General features: G+C 42.5%; 1 protein-coding gene across 1 annotated transcript in view; it reads left to right on the forward strand.

Annotated features, from left to right (window-relative positions):
* Nucleotides 1-21,652, forward strand: part of SND1 (staphylococcal nuclease and tudor domain containing 1) — a 419,471-nt gene that overhangs the window by 37,680 nt on the left and 360,139 nt on the right. Inside the window, exons 3-8 of the mRNA XM_067746913.1 lie at nucleotides 3,509-3,629; nucleotides 7,874-7,952; nucleotides 16,746-16,906; nucleotides 17,705-17,796; nucleotides 18,419-18,577; nucleotides 19,846-19,952. Coding sequence (XP_067603014.1) covers nucleotides 3,509-3,629; nucleotides 7,874-7,952; nucleotides 16,746-16,906; nucleotides 17,705-17,796; nucleotides 18,419-18,577; nucleotides 19,846-19,952 — 719 coding nt within the window. The remainder of the gene's footprint in view (nucleotides 1-3,508; nucleotides 3,630-7,873; nucleotides 7,953-16,745; nucleotides 16,907-17,704; nucleotides 17,797-18,418; nucleotides 18,578-19,845; nucleotides 19,953-21,652) is intronic.

The following is a 21,652-nucleotide window of genomic DNA, read 5'->3' on the forward strand; positions in this document are numbered from 1 at the left end:
TGTGCTGTCACCCTATTCCATGTTTATATGTCTCTGTACTTGGTGTCGGCTCCTCAGGGGAGGGACATCTGTGTTTTTCTTCCTCGTCAGTGCCTGACACAAAGCAGGTGTACAGTGGATAATGAGGAAAAGAACCCGAGCGTCTCCTTTTGTGGATCAGTGGATTGTGGAATGTAGCATTACTTTCTCTCTGGCTTTCTGTTGTTTTGGAGCATGTCTAGTTTTGTCACATTCAAACAGAGTCAAGGACATGATTGCTTATTTGCTTCCCTTTGTATCACTGTTCCAAATATCATGCACTTGATTATTCTCCGCCTTCTTTCATATCTGCTTTCAGAGAAACTTAGCTCTCTCCTAAGTCCCGTGACAATAAAAGTAGCTCTGCTGTGTGTCCCCAACCATACTGCCCTGTTCCAGCCTAATCCCCAGCATTGCCTAGCTACTCTACGCAGCCTAGATAACTGCATTGATGGGCACTGTGGGAATTATATATTTATTTCCCACAGATTTCTTTTTTTTTTTTTTTTTTTTTTTTTTGCGGTACGCGGGCCTCTCACCGTTGTGGCCTCTCCCGTTGCGGAGCACAGGCTCCGGACGCGCAGGCTCAGCGGCCATGGCTCACGGGCCCAGCCGCTCCGCGGCATGTGGGATCCTCCCGGACCGGGGCACGAACCCGTGTCCCCTGCATCGGCAGGCGGACCCTCAACCACTGCACCACCAGGGAAGCCCATTCCCACAGATTTCTTGAGCTCTCATTGTACGTGAAGCTGTATGTTGGTTTCATGTGAAATACAGAAATGAATGTCACAGTCGTTCTACATTCAGTGGAGCTTTTGAAAGTTGGGGTGGTGGCGTGGTTGCAGCAGAGAGGGATTAATTACATGCGCAGGTGGGACAGTGGGATGATCGAGCACTGGGCCAAGTACAAAAGTAGCTAGCTTTGAGGGTTTACATTGTTGTGGGATTTAATCTTGTTTCAGTAGTTTGGGAGTCTACCTGGTGCAAAGAAAAGATGGGAATTAAAATTCCATTTGTCGTGGTAGACACCAGAACCTTGCATGGGTCTGGGAGTGGAGAGCAAGCTGCTAGATCACCTGCCATTGGGCATTCTAAAGGGAAGAGGCAGTTTTGAGTCTCAGCTACTTAACAGCCATTGCTTCCTAGGTGGAGCTCTGGCACATCATTTGACCAGACCAGTGATTCTTCCTATTGGGTCATTGTGCCCCTAATGTGATGAACGCTTTGAGTCAGTTTCTGTATACGTAGAGTTGTTCTGGGAGGCTCTGCTGGGATGGCCTTCTCCATTAGGTAGCCTTCTGCTGGCTGTGCTCTGTGTGGACACCTGCACAGGATTCTCTCCTGGAGTGCCCTGTTGCCCTCGGCAGGAGTGATGCGGTCACTCGCTTTCCTGAATCTTCTAATCGCCTCTCTTCATAGCTCGTATCTTGTCCGTTTATTGAATTTGCCTGACTCTGGATGGAACACAACTTGAGAAGGCTGGAATATTAAAGAAGCTAGGTTACCTTTCTCTAGGATAAGGTGTATGTCCTTTTCAGGACCTCCAGTGTAGCTTTCTCTTATTGCCCAGTGACTGACCAGCTGTAAAACATGAGGTCCTGAGACAAGGGTGCTCCTTCCTCAAGCCTTAAAAGCTTTTAGTAATTCTGCCTAGTCGGTAGAAGTTGGAGGTTTCCCCACAGGGGTTAGCTATTTCCTTGTGAACTGACCCTTGATAAATGAATTTTTACCGAAGTCTTGGCTTCCTTTAGGAGTACTTTGTTTTGTCAGAGCTTTACATTTAGGAAAGCAATGTTTTACTGAATTTTAGGTATTAGTGTATTACTCAAAACTGAAGCCTAGACATTAGATCTATAGCTGAGGATGTTTTTAGAGTAAGCGGCTCAGTAAGGTGATAAAAATGTGTGAGGCTGTGTTAATTGGTTTAGTGCTGTTTCTGTGATGTGGCTGGTAGTTGGGCTCATTATCAGTCATCATACTCTTTGGTCACAGTATCTGTTCTCATTATTATGAATGAGGAGAGGGGTAGAAATGGGAGATTAAAATGTGGTGAACTCCATATTGCCATTGAGTGATTGGTTCTTTTGCTTGTTGGCACTTTGAAGAGAGCGCATTAGATGAATGAGGATAAGCTTGTTTTTGTGTCTTCAAGAGCACTTACTCAGGATTAGTTCTTCCTAGAACTATCCACAGTTGTCGTTGTCTAACAGTACTGGTTTTGTGAATACCAGCCCAGTGGGTTGGTAGACTGCCACATTTAAACTGGCTTCTGGTTTCTGGGAAGTCATGGATGTTTTTCTTCTAGAAAAGCTTCTTGGCTAACCCCATGGAATAATCTTCATGGACTGAAAAGGTTGGCAGGCGCTTCCTTTTCAGGTCACTGATACACTGTTTTGCCTTTACTATGTGTAGTCCATGTTCTGTGGCTCCAATTGGTGATAGACATATACCACTCTGCCCTTTTATACGCTGCATTGTTCCTGCACACGAACTTCTGCAGATCATGTACTCCTTGAGCTCTTACCCTCTCCTTCCTCATTTCTGTTCTAAGGGAACTTGGGGCACTGAGCTAGGTCCAGACTGTAAATTCAAGTGCTAGTGACCACTGACTATGACGGTGCTGCTTCAGAGGAGACATCTCCCTTTGTCTGTACCATCCCAAAGTGATGGGGTAAAACCATCCCTTTGCACAGTATCTTTTTATATATATATATATTTTTATTTTTTATTTTTATTTTTGGCTGCTTTGGGTCTTCCTTGCTGCGCGCAGGCTTTCTCTAGTTGTGGAGAGCGGGGGCTACTCTTCATTGTGGTGCGCGGGCTTCTCATTGCCGTGGCTTCTCTCATTGAGGAGCACGGGCTATAGGTGCGTGGGCTTCAGTAGTTGCAGCTCGCAGGCTCTAGAGCGCAGGCTCAGCAGTTGTGGCGCACGGGCTTAGTTGCTCCGCGGCACATGGGATCTTCCCGGAACAGGGATCAAACCCGTGTCCCCTGCATTGGTAGGTGGATTCTTAACCACTGCACCACCAGGGAAGTCCCTGCACAGTATCTTGAGATCACATGCAGACTCTGTACCCATTGTGGATGTGTGGCTCACTCCTTGTATCTGGGTCTTTAATGAGGGACAGGGAAGAACCACCATTGCCAAGCTGATCCCTTACCAGCTAAACAGTAGACAGTAGACAGCAGACAGCTAGAGAGTAGACAGTGATGGGGGTGATGGAGGGGTGGGCATGGGGGGAACTCCTAGTGCTGGTGTCTGGGAAACCATGATGCCTGTTTTTAGGGCTCGTGCTAGTTAAACCAACTGTCCGACCTGCCTTTTTTAGGAGACCCCTAAGCGTATGATCCATGTTGTGTATGTTTCATTTTTATATTCTCCTCAAGGCCTAGTGCATGGCCAGGCTATTGAAGGAGTGAAGTTGCTTGGATGTTGATTGTGCCGCGTGAGAACTGCCCAGTTCTTGAACACATTTATTTTATCTTTCAGCCCTGGGCATTTCCTGCTCGAGAGTTCCTTCGGAAGAAGCTGATTGGGAAGGAAGTCTGCTTCACGATAGAAAACAAGACTCCCCAGGGGCGAGAGTATGGCATGATCTACCTTGGAAAAGGTGAGTACCAAGGGGGAAAGGTACTCATTTTTCTCCAAGTCTGAAGTTCCTCCAAAGACTGGTTTTCATCTGGCGGAGGTCGCTCTGGGAGTGTTGGCTGTAGGTCTCATTGGAAGTGCACAGAGCTCGTGGCATGTAGGTGCCCTGGTACTCCTGCTCCTAGTTTACTCCTGTGCCCGATTTCCTGGCTTGGTTTAGGTGTGCGTGTAAGCGTAGAATTATTTTCCCCTGTATTTAGGCTGTCAGCCTGTGGAACTCATTGGCTCTGTGCTTCTAGGTCAGAGTGCTAATTGAATTCCTATAGATTTCCTATTGCATCTTCTATTTGCTTTATCTGTCTTGTGGCTTTTCTTCTCCTCCTGGGGGCTCTCTTTAGGAAAGGACGATTTGTTTAGAGCTTGTGGTTTTCTGTAAGCCACATGACTTGGAATGGAATGGAAAGAACACAGGCTTTAGAGTGGTGTAGGTGTGGATTCCTGGCTCTTCTACCATGTACTCTTACTTAACCCGTAACTGAACCTTTCTAAGCCCTAGTTTCATTTGTAAGTTATACAGAGAGTTTAAAGAGATGGTATGTGTAAAGCATCTCGCTCCAGCACAGAGAATGCACTCAATAAATATGTGTGTGTGCCTGTTGTTTAGCTGGGCCAGATAGCTTATAGGATATTAGGTGTTCTGGTCTTTTTTGCATTAGGTAGAGGGAGAGTGAGATTGCACAATGGAGTTTGAACAGAAATAGGACATTGAAAGAATGGTAGAATGTTTTCCATAAAGCAGTCAGATGAACAGGAACACTTATATTCATCTGGATTATTTGGGAGCAGACACCTTTTAAAGTGTCCTGTGATTCTTGATAAACTAGCCTTCTAACTGAGCTGCTTTAGATAATCTATTTGCCTTGGGTGACTAGTAAGCTGGAAGTAAGCAAGCAGGGTATATGATAAGGCTAACAATATCCTTGTAGGATTCTGATTTTAAGTGTAGAGGTCTTAGACAAGTGAGTTGTGGATGACCTTGGAGCCTTCTGGTCCAATTTACCCAGTAGAGAAACAGCCCTTTTAGCAAATGGCTATCTGCATCCTGATTGGGAAATTATAGAAATAATATGGAATCTTTTCAAAAAGAGAAGTAAATAAATTTGCCTTTTACCCATAATTCAAATAATATAGTAGGTAATAAAACACTTGAGCATTATTGTTGGAGGACTACTGGCTAGAAAGAATGTAAAACAAATAGAAGTATACTGTCTTCAAAATGCAATTGTTCGAGAATTTCATTACCCAAAATAATACAATTCTGTAAGAGCTGGTCAATCTTCTGTTACCGGACAAGAGACCTCACTGGACTATAGAACATTTTTTTGGTACAGATATCTCTATGGAGAGACCGCCTGTAAGTGTTCATTTAAATAGCCTTAGTCTCCAACTATAAAAAAGTCTATTTAAGGTAAGAGGAGCTGACATTTAAAATTTAAAGTTGTTTTTGGAAAGTTTGTTTTTCAAACTGACGCAAATTACAGAGTGGATGTAATTTAGCATGTTAACGTACTAGTGTGTTTAATAGAATCTGGCGCATAGGAGGTGATTGATAAATAATTACCGAAAGGGGCTTCCCTGGTGGCGCAGTGGTTGAGAGTCCGCCTGCCGATGCAGGGGACACGGGTTCGTGCCCCGGTCGGGGAAGATCCCACGTGCCGCGGAGCGGCTGGGCCCGTGAGCCATGGCTGCTGAGCCTGCGCATCTGGAGTCTGTGCTCCGCAGCGGGAGAAGCCACAAAAGTGAGAGGCCCGTGTACCGCAAAAAAAAAAAAAAAAAAAAAAAATTACCGAAAGAATGATTGAAATCATCTACATCTTTCAGTTTTAAAGGCTTAAATGGCTTAAAGTTTAATATTTTCACTCAGATACTTTAACCAATTCTCACTATCAACTGTAATGAAACAGTGCCTTAGCTAATTAATTAGTGTTTATATATTTAGTCTATTTTATGGCTACTCTCTTTTTTGTCTTTTGTTTTTGTTTAGAAAAAAGATTTTCTTTTGCTATATGTAGATAGATAAAGAATTTATTTAACTATAGTTGATTTACAATATTGTGTTTCAGGTGTGTAGCTTCAGATTCTTTTCCACTATAGGTTATTATAAGATACTGAATATGGTTCCATGTGCTATACAGTAAATCCCTGTTGTTTATGTGGCTACTCCTTTTTTTTGCGGTACGCGGGCCTCTCACTGTTGCGGCCTCTCCGGCCACAACACAGGCTCCAGACGCACAGGCTCAGCGGCCGTGGCTCACAGGCCCAGCCGCTCTGCGGCATGTGGGATCTTCGCGGACCGGGGCACGAACCCGTGTCCCCCGCATCAGCAGGCGGACTCTCAACCACTGCGTCACCAGGGAACCCCTGTGGCTACTCTTTTTATGATGGAGGAGAATGACAGAATTTGAGAGTTTGTGGTTAACCCAGAACTTATTAAAAAAAAGAGAGAGAGATGATTGATTAGTCTTCAACTTTTGGAGAAAATATAGTCACCCACCTGCTCTGAGTACCAGCCCCAATTGTGACTTGATCACAATCATACCTTGGTTAGTAATAAGCAAGCATCAGATCTTTTCCCTACACATTCCCTGTTTTCAGTATTCTATCCACCACATTTTGTTACCTTCTTTGGGAGTTTGGCCCAGAGAATTGTATTTTTTCTCCCTTTTGAAGGAGCAATGAACTCATTTAGAAGTGGGCCAGCCAGCAGCCCTTTCAAAGTGCTCTGTGCCAAGGAGCTGTCCAAGAGCTGTTGCGTTTGCTGTTGACTGGAGAGTTTATGGCCGTTCGCCTTGTTTGTACCAGGCCGTCGTTCTTTCTACCCCCGACCTCTTGGCACCTTACTGCGCAACTTTCCCCATCATTGTGGAGTCTTTCCTTTTGACTTTCCACTCTGTGGGATTATTCCTGTTGCTTCGAAAGAACCAATGTAATATTTACTGATGTCAGGTAGCTGTGTGTGTCTGTGTCGGGCCTCAGCAGTAACCTCAGTGGAAAGGTTCTTGTGATCCACGCTCAGCTTCAGAACCTCAACGTTCTTTGCGTGAACAGCATTCATCTCAACTTTTTTTTTTTTGGCAGTAGGAACAGGGGCTTATGTGCTTCAGAAATTTGGACAGGGCTAATGGCAAGGCATTTAGGTTGAGTTTGGGGGTGGTATGTAAACTTGTTGTTGCTTGCGGAAGTCTATGTATAGTGTACTGAATACATAAACCTTAGAGAATTTTATTCTATGCTGACGTTACCTATCAGCTAGACTGCTGTGTTTCAGTTTATCTAGGAGCTTGTTCTCTGCTGTATTAAAGATTTTTATGTGGTGATTCCCTCATAGCTGTCTTCTTTTATCATTTTGGCTGACAAGCAGGGATTTAAGAGAATACAGAGCGCCTAAAAGCTTTTTCAGTAGCGTGGAAATGCAATTAATGTTTCAAGTGCTCAGGGGGCGCCTAATCAGCTTGTGTTTTATGTTTCACTTCATTTTTCTTGCCTGCTCTGAAGGCTGCCGTGTGAGATTGGAAATCGAGATGCTGTCCCCTGCATCTCTGAGACTAGGAGAAAGTGTTTGTCAAATGGTGTGGCTTACTTGTCTTGGTGGCCTCTTGGAGCAGAGAACAGGACATCGTGAGAGGAACTGGACTTGCCAGTGTGAAACATCGTAGGCAGTCCTAGGTGAATCTGTCTGACTGTCCAGGTGGGGGGGCTGCCTTTTGAATCTGTTGTGTGAATTCCTGCCGTGTGCTTGGCACTGCGCTTGGCGATTTACACACATTTAATTCTCACAAGAACCCATCTCGGCAGGTACTCTTCCCATTTTATAGATGAGTACGTGTATCAAGATGCTGAAAGACCTATTAAGCGGCAGAATTTGCATTTGGTGCCAGGCCTCTCCTCCTTAGGTCAGTGTTAGTTATCCTTTCCTGGGCTGCTGCATGTGTCTTGCTTCCCTGTCAGTCTCCTGGAGTTCCTGAGATTGCCTTTGGCTGAGGAGATACACTAGAAAATTAGTCCAGAGAAGATTTATAGACCTCTGGGTCCTAGAGACTAGACGTTTTGGGTTTTTGGAAAACCCAACCCTACCTTGCTGCCTTGTCCCGTTCTCTGGCAACATCATTCCTTGAAGAGCTACGGGTGAAAGTGGTCCCATGAGAGCTCTCTTGCTATTGGAGATGGATTTAAACACAAGATTCACACCTCTTTTTTCCTCCTCAGATACCAATGGGGAAAACATTGCAGAATCTCTGGTTGCAGAGGGATTGGCCACCCGGAGAGAAGGCATGAGAGCGAACAAGTAAGTGTCCATTACTCTTCTCACTATCTGACTTCCTCTCACACCACAGTGAGAACTGGGGGAGTCGACTCTACACTGGCTTTGCTGCATTTTCATTCCTGCCCCCGACATAAAATAGGTAATATCTGGTGTTCTCATGGCTTCTAGGATATTCCTGCCCAGGTGTACGTGTGTATTTTTCTGAGCGAGGAGGTTACTCAGCATTCATTAATGGCATTTGATGTATGTAATTCAAAAACAGGCTTGGAGACGAAGCAGTGCTGTTCTTATACTCATAAGAATCAGTAGACTTATGCCTTACACCGTAGATATTGAGTTCCAGAGTATTTATCCATCCATCCCCAAATATTTATTGAGCATTTACTATATGCCAGGCTGTGTTCTCGATACTGTGAATATAGCAGTGAACAAAGACACTTAGCTCCTGCTAACAATTTAACGGGGAGACAGACAACAAACCAAACAACAAGTAGATGTACGATATTATATGAGGTACAAGGAATAAGTAAATGTAAAATAAAGCAGAGTGAATAAATCAAATTCCAAGCAAAATCTGCTCCTTGGAATCTAGCAAAACTGACAGGGGCTCAGTGGTTATGTTTTAAGGTCAGGGAAAATTTATCTCTCTCCAAAGCCTTTTAGGGCTCTTCGGTTTATGGATCTGTATATACTTAAGTAATAGGTAAAATGTATTTGTTGTTAGTGTCAGTGTGAATTTGTTAGAAATGATTTTTAGGTATGTAAGGTTTATAGTGCATATATCATATGTTAAGTTCACTCAGTAGGATGGGTTGCAGCTGGCTTTAATTAACACTTTAGTCTCAGAAAAGTGTAAGCTACATCAGTAATTTGGAGGCTAAAGATACTGGGTTTTTTTAGCTGTTGTTGTTTGTTTTTTTAGTTTTATTTATTTATTTCTTGAATTTTTGAATTTTATTTTATTTATTTCTTTATACAGCAGGTTCTTATTTGTTATCCATCTTAAACACATCAGTGAATACATGTCAATCCCAATTGCCCGGTTCACGCCCCCCCCCGCCCCCTGCCGCCCAAAACTTTCCCCCCTTGGTGTCCATACGTTTGTTCTCTACATCTGTGTCTCAGTTTCTGCCCTGCAAACCGGTTCATCTGTACCATTTTTCTAGATTCCACATATATGCATTAATATACTATATTTGTTTTTCTCTTTCTGACTTACTTCACTCTGTATGACAGTCTCTAGATTCATCCACATCTCTACAAACGACCCAATTTCGTTGCTTTTTATGGCTGAGTAATATTCCATTGTATATATGTACCAGATCTTCTTTATCCATTCGTCTGTCGATGGACATTTAGGTTGCTTCCATGACCTGGCTATTGTAAATAGTGCTGAAACGAACAGTGGGGTGCATGTGTCTTTTTGAATTATAGTTTTCTCTGGGTATATGCCCAGTAGTGGGATTGCTGGGTCATATGGTAATTCTATTTTTAGTTTTTTAAGGAACCTCCATACTCTTCTCCATAGTGGCTGTATCAATTTATGTTCCCACCAGCAGTGCAAGAGGGTTCCCTTTTCTCCACACCCTCTCCAGCATTTGTTGTTTGTAGATTTTCTGATGATGCCCATTCTAACTGGTGTGAGGTGATACCTCATAGTAGTTTTGATTTGCATTTCTCTAATAATTAGTGATGTTGAGCAGCTTTTCATGTGCTTCTTGGCCATCTGTATGTCTTTGGAGAAATGTCCATTTAGGTCTTCTGCCCATTTTTGGATTGGGTTGTTTGTTTTTTTGATATTGAGCTGCATGAGCTGCTTGTATATTTTGGAGATTAATCCTTTGTCCATTGCTTCATTTGCAAAAATGTTCTCCCATTCTGAGGTTGTCTTTTCATCTTATTTGTAGTTTCCTTTGCTTTGCAAAAGCTTTTAAGTTTCAGTAGGTCCCATTTGTTTATTTTTGCTTTTATTTCCATTACTGTATGAAGTGGATCAAAAAAGATCTTGCTGTGATTTATGTCAAAGAGTGTTCTTCCTATGTTTTCCTCTAAGAGTTTTATAGTGTCCGGTCTTACATTTAGGTTTCTAATCCATTTTGAGTTTATTTTTGTGCAAGTGTTCTAATTTCATTCTTTTACATGTAGCTGTCCAGTTTCCCAAGCACCACTTATTTAAGAGACTGTGTTTTCTCCATTGTATGTCCTTGCCTCCTCGGTCATAGATCAGTTGACCATAGGTGCGTGGGTTTATCTGGGGGCTTTCTATCCTGTTCCATTGATCTATATTTCTGGTTTTGTGCCAGTACCATATTGTCTTGATTACTGTAGCTTTGTAGTATACTCTGAAGTCAGGGAATCTGATTCCTCCAGCTCTGTTTTTTTCCCTCAAGACTGCTTTGGCTATTTGGGGTCTTTTGTGTCTCCATACAAATTTTAAGATTTTTTGTTCTAGTTCCGTAAAAAATGCCATTGGTAATTTGATAGGGATTGCACTGAATCTGTAGATTGTTTTGGGTAGTGTAGTCATTTTCACAGTATTGGTTCTTGCAGTCCAAGTACATGGTATATCTCTCCATCTGTTTGTATCATCTTTAATATCTTTCATCAGTGTCTTACAGTTTTCTCCATACAGGTCTTTTGTCTCCCTAGGTAGGTTTATTCCTGGGTATTTTATTCTTTTTGTTGCAGTGGTAAATGGGAGTGTTTCCTTAATTTCTCTTTCAGATTTTTCATCATTAGTGTATAGGAATGCAAGAGATTTCTGTGCATTAATTTTGTATCCTGCAATTTTACCAAATTCATTGATTCGCTCCAGTAGTTTTCTGGTGGCATCTTTAGGATTCTCTATGTATAGTATCAGGTCATCTGCAGACAGTGACAGTTTTACTTCTTCTTTTCCAATTTGTATTCCTTTTATTTCTTTTTCTTCTCTGATTGCTGTGGCTAGGACTTCCAAAACTATGTTGAATAATAGTGGTGAGAGTGGACATCCTTGTCTTGTTCCTGATCTTAGTGGAAATGCTTTCCGTTTTTCACCATTGGGAATGATGTTTGCTGTGGGTTTGTCGTATATGGCCTTTATTATGTTGAGTTAGGTTCCCTATATGCCCACTTCTGGAGATTTTTTTTATCATAAACGGGTGTTGAATTGTGTCAAAAGCTTTTTCTGCATCTGTTGAGATGATCATATGGTTTTTATTCTTCAGTTTGTTAATATGGTGTATCACGTTGATTCATTTGCGTATATTGAAGAATCCTTGCATCCCTGGGATATATCCCACTTGGTCATAGTGTATGATTCTTTTTTTTTTTTTTTTTTTTGCGGTACGCGTGCCTCTCACTGTTGTGGCCTCTCCCATTGTGGAGCACAGGCTCCAGACGCGCAGGCTCAGCGGCCATGGCTCACAGGCCCAGCCACTCTGCGGCATGTGGGATCCTCCCGGACCGGGGCACGAACCCGTGTCCCCTGCATCGGCAGGCGGACTCTCAACCACTACACCACCAGGGAAGCCCCGTATGATTCTTTTAATGTGTTGTTGGATTCTGTTTGCTAGTAATTTGTTGAGGATTTTTGCATCTATATTCATCAGTGATGTTGGTCTGTAATTTTCTTGTTTTTTAGTATCTTTGTCTGGCTTTGGTATCAGGGTGATGGTGGCCTCATAGAATGAGTTTGGGAGTGTTTCTTCCTCTGCAATATTTTGGAAGAGTTTGAGAAGGTTGTGTGTTAGCTCTTCTCTAAATATTTGACCTGTGAAGCCATCACCTGTGAAGAATTCACCTGTGAAGCCATCTGGTTCTGGACTTTTGTTTGTTGGAAGATTTTTTTTTTTTTTTTTTTTTTTGTGGTACGCGGGCCTCTCACTGTGGTGGCCTCTCCCGTTGTGGAGCACAGGCTCCGGACGTGCAGGCTCAGCGGCCATGGCTCACGGGCCCAACCGCTCCGCGACATGTGGGATCTTCCCGGACCGGGGCACGAACCTGTGTCTCCTGCGTGGGCAGGCGGACTCTCAACCACTGTGCCACCAGGGAAGCCCCTGTTGGAAGATTTTTAATCACAGTTTCAATTTCATTGCTTGTGATTGGTGTGTTCACATTTTCTATTTCTTCCTGGTTCAGTCTTGGAAGGTTATAACTTTCTAAGAATTTGTCCATTTCTTCCAGGTTCTCCATTTTATTGGCATAGAGTTGCTTGTAGTAGTCTCTTAGGATGCTTTGTATTTATGCGGTGTCTGTTTTAACTTCTTTTTCATTTCTAATTTTATTGATTTGAGTCCGACCTCTTTTTCTTGATGAGTCTGGCTAATGGTTTATCAATTTTGTTTATCTTCTCAAAGAACCAGCTTTTAGTTTTATTCATCTTTGCCCTTATTTTCTTTGTTTCTATTTCATTTATTTCTGCTCTGATCTTTGTGATTTCTTTCTTTCTGCTAACTTTGGCTTTTGTTTGTTTTTCTTTCTCTAGTTCCTTTAGGTGTAAGGTTAGATTGTTTATTTGAGATTTTTCTTGTTTCTTGAGGTAGGCTTATATTCCTATAAACTTACCTCTTAGAACTGCTTTTGCTGCATCCCATAGGTTTTGGATCATCGTGTTTTCATTGTCTTTTGTCGCTAGGTATTTTTTTATTTCCTCTTTGATTTCTTCAATGATCTCTTGGTTATTTTGTAACTTATTGTTTAGCCTCCATGTGTTTGTGTTTTGTACGTTTTTTCCCCCTGTAATTGATTTCTAATCTCATAGCGTTGGGGTCAGAAAAGATGCTTGATATGATTTCAATTTTCTGAAATTTACTGATGCTTGATTTGTGACCCAAGATGTGATGTATCCTGGAGAATGTTCCATGCGAACTTGAGAAGAAAGTGTAATCTGTTGTTTTTGGATGGAATGTCCTATAAATATCAATTAAATGTATCTCGTCTATTGTGTCTTTTAAAGCTGTGTTTCCTTATTAATTTTCTGTTTGGATCATGTCGATTTCCTCTTTTATGGCTGTTAGCAGTTGCCTTATGTATTGAGGTGCTCCTATGTTGGGTGCATATATATTTATAATTGTTATATCTTCTTGGATTGATCCCTTGATCATTATGTAGTTTCCTTCCTTGTCTCTTGTAACATTCTTTATTTTAAAGTCTATTTTATCTGGTATGAGTATTGCTACTCCAGCTTTCTTTTGATTTCCATTTGCATGGAATATCTTTTTCCATTCCCTCACTTTCAGTCTGTATGTGTCCCTAGGTCTGAAGTCGTTCTCTTGTAGATAGCGGATGTATGGGTCTTGTTTTTGTATACATTCAGCAAGCCTGTGTCTTTTGGTTGGAGCATTTAATCCATTCACCTTTAAGGTAATTATTGATATGTATATTCCTATTACCATTTTCTTAATTGTTCTGAGTTTGTTTTTGTAGGTCCTTTTCTTCTCTTTGGTTTCCCACTTAGAGAAGTTCCTTTGGCATTTGTTGTAGAGCTCTTTTGGTGCTGCTGAATTCTCTTAGCTTTTGCTTGTCTGAAAAGCTTTTGATTTCTCCATTGAATCTGAATGAGATCCTTGCCAGGTAGAGTAATCTTGGTTGTAGATTCTTCCCTTTCATCCCTTTAAATATGTCCTGCCACTCCCTTCTCGCTTGTAGAGTTTCTGCTGAGAAATCAGCTGTTAACCTTATGGGAGTTCCCTTGTATGTTATTTGTTGTTTTTCCCTTGCTGCTGTCGATAATTTTTCTTTGTCTTTAATTTTTGCCAATTTGATTACTATGTGTCTTGGCATGTTTCTCCTTGGGTTTATCCTGTATGGGACTCTCTGCGCTTCCCAGACTTGGGTGCCTATTTCCTTTCCCATGTTAGGAAGCTTTCGACTGTAATCACTTCAGGTGTTTTCTTGGGTCCTTTCTCTCTCTCTTCTCCTTCTGGGACCCCTATAATGCAAATGTTGTTGCGTTTAATATTGTCCCAGAGGTCTCTTAGGCTGTCTTCATTTCTTTTCATTCTTTTTTCTTTATTCTGTTCCATAGCAGTGAATTCCACCATTATGTCTTCCAGGTCACTTATCTGTTCTTCTCACTCAGTTATTCTGCTATTGATTCCCTTCTAGTGTATTTTTCATTTCAGTTATTGTATTGTTCATCTCTGTTTGTTTGTTCTTTAATTCTTCTAGGTCTTTGTTAAGCATTTCTTGCATCTTCTTGATCTTTGCCTCCATTCTTTTTCTGAGGTCCTGGATCATCTTCACTGTCATTATTCTGAATTCTTTTTCTGGAAGGTTGCCTATCTCCACTTCATTTAGTTGTTTTTCTGGGGTTTTATCTTGTTCCTTCATGTGGTACGTAGCCCTCTGCCTTTTCATCTTGTGTGTTTTTCTGTAAATGTGGTTTTTTTCCCACAGGCTGCAGGATTGTAGTTCTTGCTTCTGTTGTCTGTCCTCTAGTGGATGAGGCTATCTCAGAGGCTTGTGCAAGTTTACTTATGGGAGGGACTGGTGGTGGGTAGAGCTGGTTGTTGCTCTGGTGGGCAGAGCTCAGTAAAACTTTAATCTGCTTGTCTGCTGATGGGTGGGGCTGGGTTCCCTCCCTGTTGGTTGTTTGGCCTGAGGTGACCCAACACTGGAGCTTACCCAGGCTCTTTGGTGGGGTTAATGGCGGACTCTGGAAGGGTTCACGCCAAGGAGTACTTCCCAGAACTTCTGCTGCCAGTGTCCTTGTCCTCACGGTGAGACATAGCCACCCCTCCGCCTCTGCAGGAGACCCTCCAACACTAGCAGGTAGGTCTGGTTCAGTCTCCTACGTGGTCACTGCTCCTTCCCCTGGGTCCCGATGTGCACACTACTTAGTGTGTACCCTCCATGAATGGAGTTTGTTTCCCCCAGTCCTCTTGACATCCTGCAATCAAATCTTGCTAGCCTTCAAAGTCTGATTCTCTAGGAATTCCTCCTCCCGTTGCCAGACCCCAGGTTGGGAAGCCTGACATGGGGCTCAGAACCTTCACTCCAGTGGGTAGACTTCTGTGGTATAAGTGTTCTCCAGTTTGTGAGTCACCCACCCAGCAGTTATGGGACTTGATTTTATTGTGATTGTGCCCCTCCTACCATCTCATTGTGGCTTCTCCTTTGTTTTTGGATGTGGGGTATCTTTTTTGGTGAGTTCCAGCGTCTTCCTGTTGATGATTGTTCAGCAGTTAGTTGTGCTTTCGGTGCTCTCCCAAGACAGAGTGAGAATATGTCTTTCTACTCTGCCATCTTGAACCAATCCTGGCTTTTTTAAAAATTTTTTTAGTTTTTTACTGTACCACGCGGCTTGTGGGATCTTAGTTCCTGACCAGGGATTGAACCTGGGACCATGGCAGTGAAGAGTCCTAACCACTGGACTGCCAGGGAACTCCCCAAAGATGCTGTTTAAATCATTAAATCCTTGTTGTATTATGACTGTAGCTGTAGAAGAAGCTTTAGATAAATCTTTGCATGAACTGTACCAATGATGGGGAGGAAGAAAGGCCAAAACGTACAGTTTGCCTCCTTCCTGCCTTCGTAGGCTTTGTGGTGAAGTCATTCACCATATACTTCTTTGGTCCTTTATGATTCCAAAGAGTCGTTGGCTAGAGCTTATAATTGGGGTGTGAGCATGTGGGAATTTGTTGAATTCTGACATTTGTCTTAGGTCCTGATTTTGGAAGCACGCCAAAGTTGTGTCTTAAGGACAGTTGCTGGCATGATTACTGTTGCAGTGTTTTTTGGAATCCAGTTTGCAACCAGAATGAAGAATTTTTAAAAAACCCAAAGCAGTATTGTATCATCTCAACAAAGATATCTCCCCTGGAGTCCCAATCCTTTTTTCTCCAAAGTTGTCTTGATTTAAAGCCTTCGTTTCTCAGTTTCAATGTTTGCTTCTATCTCAAGCTACATTTTTTTTTCCCCTGTGGAATTCTGGCAGTAATTTTGGATCTCTGAAGCTGATGATTGTTTTTTTTTGTGGGGAGGAGGGAAAGAGCAGTACTGAGGATTTCTGGCTTGAGAAATTGTAGGTTAGGAGTCCCTGTTGAAAATCCCTACTGATCAAGGTGGGAGCTTCAGTTTCTGCAGAAGGCTGTTGATGGAACGAGGCGCTGACATCGTGGAAAGGCTTTCCAGGTTCACTTCAGCTCGGATACGTATGAGAGAGAGAAGAGCAGAGCCATTTCTGGGTTTGGTTGTTCTGGGTGTTTTTTTGTTTTTGTTTTCCGGTCTGTCTACTGACTTTCTGGCTGCTCTTGTATGTAGTTTGGTTTCCTGTCTAATGAAGGAGTCTTCATCTTCAGACTGCTTTGCTTAGCTGGCCTTATTGAATGTGTAAGTAGTTTTGGGGTGACATTGTCTGTAATGGTATTTGTTCTGCATTCCCCAGCTCTGTTCTGCAGACAACAGGGAGTAAGGGTGGTTCTTAGTCACTTTCCCTGCGCTGTGTCCTGCCGAGCTCTGCCCGGATTCTAGTTCCTGAATCTGGGGTGGTTAAATGAAGCTCTCCCTCCTGGAGCGGCTCCCTTCCGAGCCACCAGCTTGTTCTCTTGTAATCACTGATGGTGGCAGTACCGAGACGCGTGTTCTTTGGATACTCTCATTAAATGCTGTTATGATTGAATCTTTTGTTTGAGGGAATAAGTCTGAAATCCAGAAGTTGCACTCATGATGGGTTTCTGTTTATAGGCCTGGGTCTGAAGCCACAGATGTGAAACAAACTCTTTGGTCTTTTCAAGGGGAGAAGTTGCTGAAGAAACCCAGAATCAAAGATGAGCCTGATATTTCTGTTGTGAATTCACTAACCACATGTGTTTATTATTTCTCACGTCCCAGTCCTGAGCAGAACCGGCTTTCGGAGTGTGAGGAGCAAGCAAAAGCAGCTAAGAAAGGAATGTGGAGTGAGGGGAATGGTTCACATACTCTCCGGGACCTCAAGTATACCATTGAGAACCCAAGGCACTTTGTGGACTCGCACCACCAGAAGCCTGTTAATGGTGAGGCTGTCGGGAAAAGACGGATGTGACTCAGGGTGATTTCTCTCTATCTGCTCTTGAGCTCCTTGAGGTTAATAAAAGCAATTCTGCTTTAGTGCCCAAGGGAAATTGTTAAGGGTAAAACAACACCCGGTATTTTGGAAGGGAGCTTGAATCCAGTTCATATAGGTTGCATCAGATGTATTTTGCTGAGGTTATTCTTTTGCGGCTACAAGCTAGTAAATTGCTGGTAATTTTGCACATGGGGGATCTTCCTATTTTCTCTAAAAGATGGCTACCTAAATACTGTCCCCAAAACGTCAAGGTAGACGTGTATTCTGTATATAGCGAAACACATATGCGTGTGCCCATGTGCGTGCATGCATACACACACACACACACACACACACACACACACACACATTCTGTATAGTTCTTGGTCCTACTTTGAGATCATATAACTTACAGACTCAGTAAAATAAAATGATTACCAATCCTGAATTGTTGTTATTTTTTTGCCAGGCACTCAGTACACAGATAAGCTTTGTTATCTGTAAGCTAGGTTGCTTAGGTGTAAGCCATGAGGTCCCAGAAGGTTCAAAAGACGTAGACGTTGGTCTGAACCAAATCCCCCAGGAATAGTTTGGGCAGGAGTCTGTTGTGTGAACACTCGTGATGTGCCGGTGCTTTGTCACCTCTTGGAGGGAGGCTTTCTTGGGGTTTGGGGGAGAGGAACTGCATTCTGGGCAGTTTGTTTGGGCATTGTTTATCCTCGGCACGACTTTTGCTATGACTCAAGGCGTTTGTTCTGTCATGCAGCTATCATCGAGCACGTGAGGGACGGCAGTGTGGTCAGGGCCCTGCTCCTGCCTGACTACTACCTGGTCACGGTCATGCTGTCAGGGATCAAGGTCAGATCATACATTGGGCTACAGGGTGGTGATAGGGTTTGTGGAAGCGTTCAGTGACAGACTCTTCTACTTGGGGACTTCGTATGTACTGTTTCCTTCTTGTATGGGCTGTTAACATTGACTAGAGTACTTTAAACTTTGCAGTTGGACAGTTCTAATTAGATCAAATAAGACGTTATTTTTTAAGTACTCAGGGTCTGTTTGGAGTGGGCTGTGCTGAGATTGTTGAAACCTAGGGAGGAGGGGATGGGAGGCTCTGAAGTTTGTTGAGTGTGGCTTGTCAGTATAAAATACCCATTTTGATTAAAGAGATAATCAGGGATTTAAAGCGAGGCATTGGTGAATCTCTACTTGGCAAGGGGTCATTTTCAAGTATTGATATAATTAAGATGATTTTCCCCATGGTAACATGAGTTTTGTTTGCTTTACCAAAAAGTGTGGGATGACGATATCTCTAGTTGCATTTTATCAGTATGCTTTAAAAAGGGTTGGAAGACCTGATTTGAGACCTTTCCAAGCTCAGTTTTGTGGGGTTTGTGCTTTTTGGACGGTTCCCTGTGGCCTGAGCGAGCCCAGCACTCACATTAGGCTGCGTCACCCACTCGCCTTACTTTTGCTTTAGTGCCCAACTTTTCGACGGGAAGCAGATGGCAGTGAAACACCAGAACCTTTTGCCGCAGAAGCCAAATTTTTCACCGAGTCTCGACTGCTTCAGAGAGATGTCCAGATCATTCTGGAGAGCTGCCACAACCAGAACATTCTGGGTACCATCCTTCATCCAGTGAGTGTGCCTATGCAGACTGGGCCATGTGGGGTGTGTGTGTGTGAGGTTCCACTTGGGGTTTGAAGAGCTGTAGTTTGCTTTTCTTCTTCCCCTGTATATTCTTGAGCCACTGAAATATCTTGGCAGGATTATAATCTACTGATTTTGAGGCCTTTTCTAGGGAGTTATCAGTTACCTGATAGAATTGGACAAATCTGCAACTTTGTACTTTTAGAAAACTCATCTCAGTTGTTACTGGGTTTATAAGGGGAGGAAGGACTCTAGCACTTATTTTCCCAAGGGCTGGTCCTAAAGCTTGCCAATAAGAAAGGTGGGAGGTTGCCACATCAGTGAGAAGTGGTGATGAAGCTTCTGGATGGGATTGGTGAGTTTTGTATGCCGGTCTAGAAGTTAGCTATGTGGGGTTTTGGTAGAACTCTGAAGAGGAAACCATTCTATGGAAAAACTGTTCCAGGCCTTATCCAGTTACTGCCTAACTCTGCTTTTGAGTAGGAACCAGGTTCTTTAAGTTCTTGTAGTTCTGACTATTGGGAGTTTTACTCTGTTGTATACTTTGGTAGGTGGGGTATTCTTGGATGGGAAATGACTTTGTTTTTTAGCACCCAAGTTTAAGTAGATTTTCATTATTGTAACCTCTATCCAATACAGAATAAACTATTGTTACTTTTTGGCTAAAGAATTCTTCCATGATGGCAGTTGTGGAAGGCTGGGAGGCTTGGTTTGGAATGTGCCAAGGTCATGTCTGTTTCTTCTGGAGTGCTAGCTGTCTGCCAGAGCCCTGCCAGATGGCTCTGTGTCACAGTAGAATGTGAATTGCAATTCACTGGGCAAAATGTAACTTAAGTTATCCCTTACTCAGCCTGTTCTTCAGCTTTCCCCTTATGAAAAGGGGAGTAAGTGCTGATCTCAGGGAAGGAAATAATAGGTATAATCTCTACTGAAGATTAACATCCTCAGCCCACAAGAAGAGCTATTGAAATGTCAATTCCATTCAATGCCACTAACATTTATCCTACCCCTGTTAAGTGAGAGTTACTGTGCTGGGTGTTGTGGGATGTGAAGCCAAGGCTGTTGAAAGGAGTCGCAGAGCAGCATCTCCCCTCTTATGGCTGATTTCTTAATGAGAGAAATGGCTCTTCTTTTTTTTTTTTTTAAACTGCAAAGTAGACTGTGGCAATGTTAATCATGTCAGAAGTCTAGAGAAACAGATTCTCTTGCAATAGAATCTAATCTATGCCTGCTTTCTCACGTGCCTCGTTTTTCAGAATGGCAACATCACAGAGCTCCTCCTGAAGGAAGGTTTTGCCCGCTGTGTGGATTGGTCGATTGCAGTTTACACACGGGGTGCAGAAAAGCTGAGGGCGGCTGAGAGGTAAGGTCTGTCGGGGAAGCCTTCCAGCCAAGGATCTTGGTAGGGATCTTCAGGGGAAGAAATCTAGGGATCTTCTCTCACCCATCCATGTCAGTGTAAAGGATTAGGGAAATTCCAAAAGAGGCCAGGATCTCAGAGAGGAGTGGCTTACTTATAAGTCTCCAGGTTCAGTCTAATTCAGTGCTGTATACTAAGGGCCTAGATTTTTCACTCAGACATTATTCTTCACCTGACTTGCTTTTTTAGCGTTTTCAGTACACTGTTTCTCCAAGCCCATCACTTAAATTCCAGGTTTTAGGCATTTGAAATGAAATAAACTTGAGGCTTATTTGAGGACAGTGAAATAGCTTATCAGCTACTTCCCGACATACAGGCTGGAGCCAGGCATATGATGGAAAGATAGAGCCGGTGGGTCCCCAAACAGAACTATCCAATGTTGCTGTGAGGCCTGATGCCCTAATTTATCTAACAGTATGTTGTAGTTATAAATGCTAATGCAACTGTGAGGTGTTTTTGGCTAGGTGCCTCATGGTTAAAGCAGATGTAGCAATAACTGATTTCCAGGCAAATGCTAGTTGGATCTTGCCAAGATCAGTGGCTGTTTCAAAATGTTTCCAGGTATATAGGCGAACTTGATGTTCCTGATGGGGCAGATGGAAGAAAATGAAGCAGGTAGATGAATAGAGATGATGTTCTCAAAGTCCCAGCAACTGTCTCTCAGGATACATTTAGGTAGAAGGCCAGGACCATTAGTGACAACGTTCCACTCAAGCCTGTGTGGCTTATTTCAGAGTCGTAAGACTATAACGGTCTTGATAACTTCACATTTTTGCCTTTGAGGTGCACAGCTAGGAGATGTGCAAGAACGTGAATTAAATGACTGTGTTTCCCCTTTGCTAGCTCTTTTACAGCTTTCTGTACCTGTAAGCAGAAATACTTGGGATTTTTTGTCTGGGCCATTTGATATGGCCTGCCTGACAAAGGTAGACTGATTGAAAAAAACACAATGGTTGTACAAATTGTCTAGTATTTTTATGTTCCACAGTTAAATTCAAAAGATACAATACCCTTATCAAGCACAGCGTTCCAGATACCTCTCATTATTTCATGATGCTCAATTTTTTTATTGTTGTTCAGAAGATCCTGTAAGTCTATTATTCTAAATTATTATTTTGGTTGGTAGTTCTTTTTGCATTCTTTAAGTTCCTGCCTCTCTCTGCAGAAAGTGAGTTACAGTGACAGTAGTTTCTACATGTTTTATAACATCTATAAGAGATTTTTAAGAGTGCTCATCATTAAAAAACAGGTTTAGACCAAGGAATGCAAATCATGTTTCAGTGATATGATTACTTGCCTGTTGTTTTGCATGCTGTGTTATAGACTTGCTTGCATTGTTGGTAAATCTGTATTGAAGTATTTCATGTGCTTTACAACTACTACATGCTGCTTTTAAAGGTTGCAATACTGTTTTCAGAAATAATAGTTTAATAGTCCCTTTCCCCTCCATCCATTTATTTCTCAATAAATACTTTGACAGTTTTTTACTGATATATAATATATGTGTGTGCATATATATATGATTAAAAAAAAATCTTTGCACATATTCCCTTTCCCTCTCTTAATCTGACTCAAAAAAATGTCTCCTGGGCTTACTACTCTAAAACAAATTTCTGCCAGCATGATTTTTTACCTTTTGGCAG

This window comes from Pseudorca crassidens, chromosome 8 (assembly GCF_039906515.1).
Source record: "Pseudorca crassidens isolate mPseCra1 chromosome 8, mPseCra1.hap1, whole genome shotgun sequence".
Classification (NCBI taxonomy): domain Eukaryota; kingdom Metazoa; phylum Chordata; class Mammalia; order Artiodactyla; family Delphinidae; genus Pseudorca; species Pseudorca crassidens.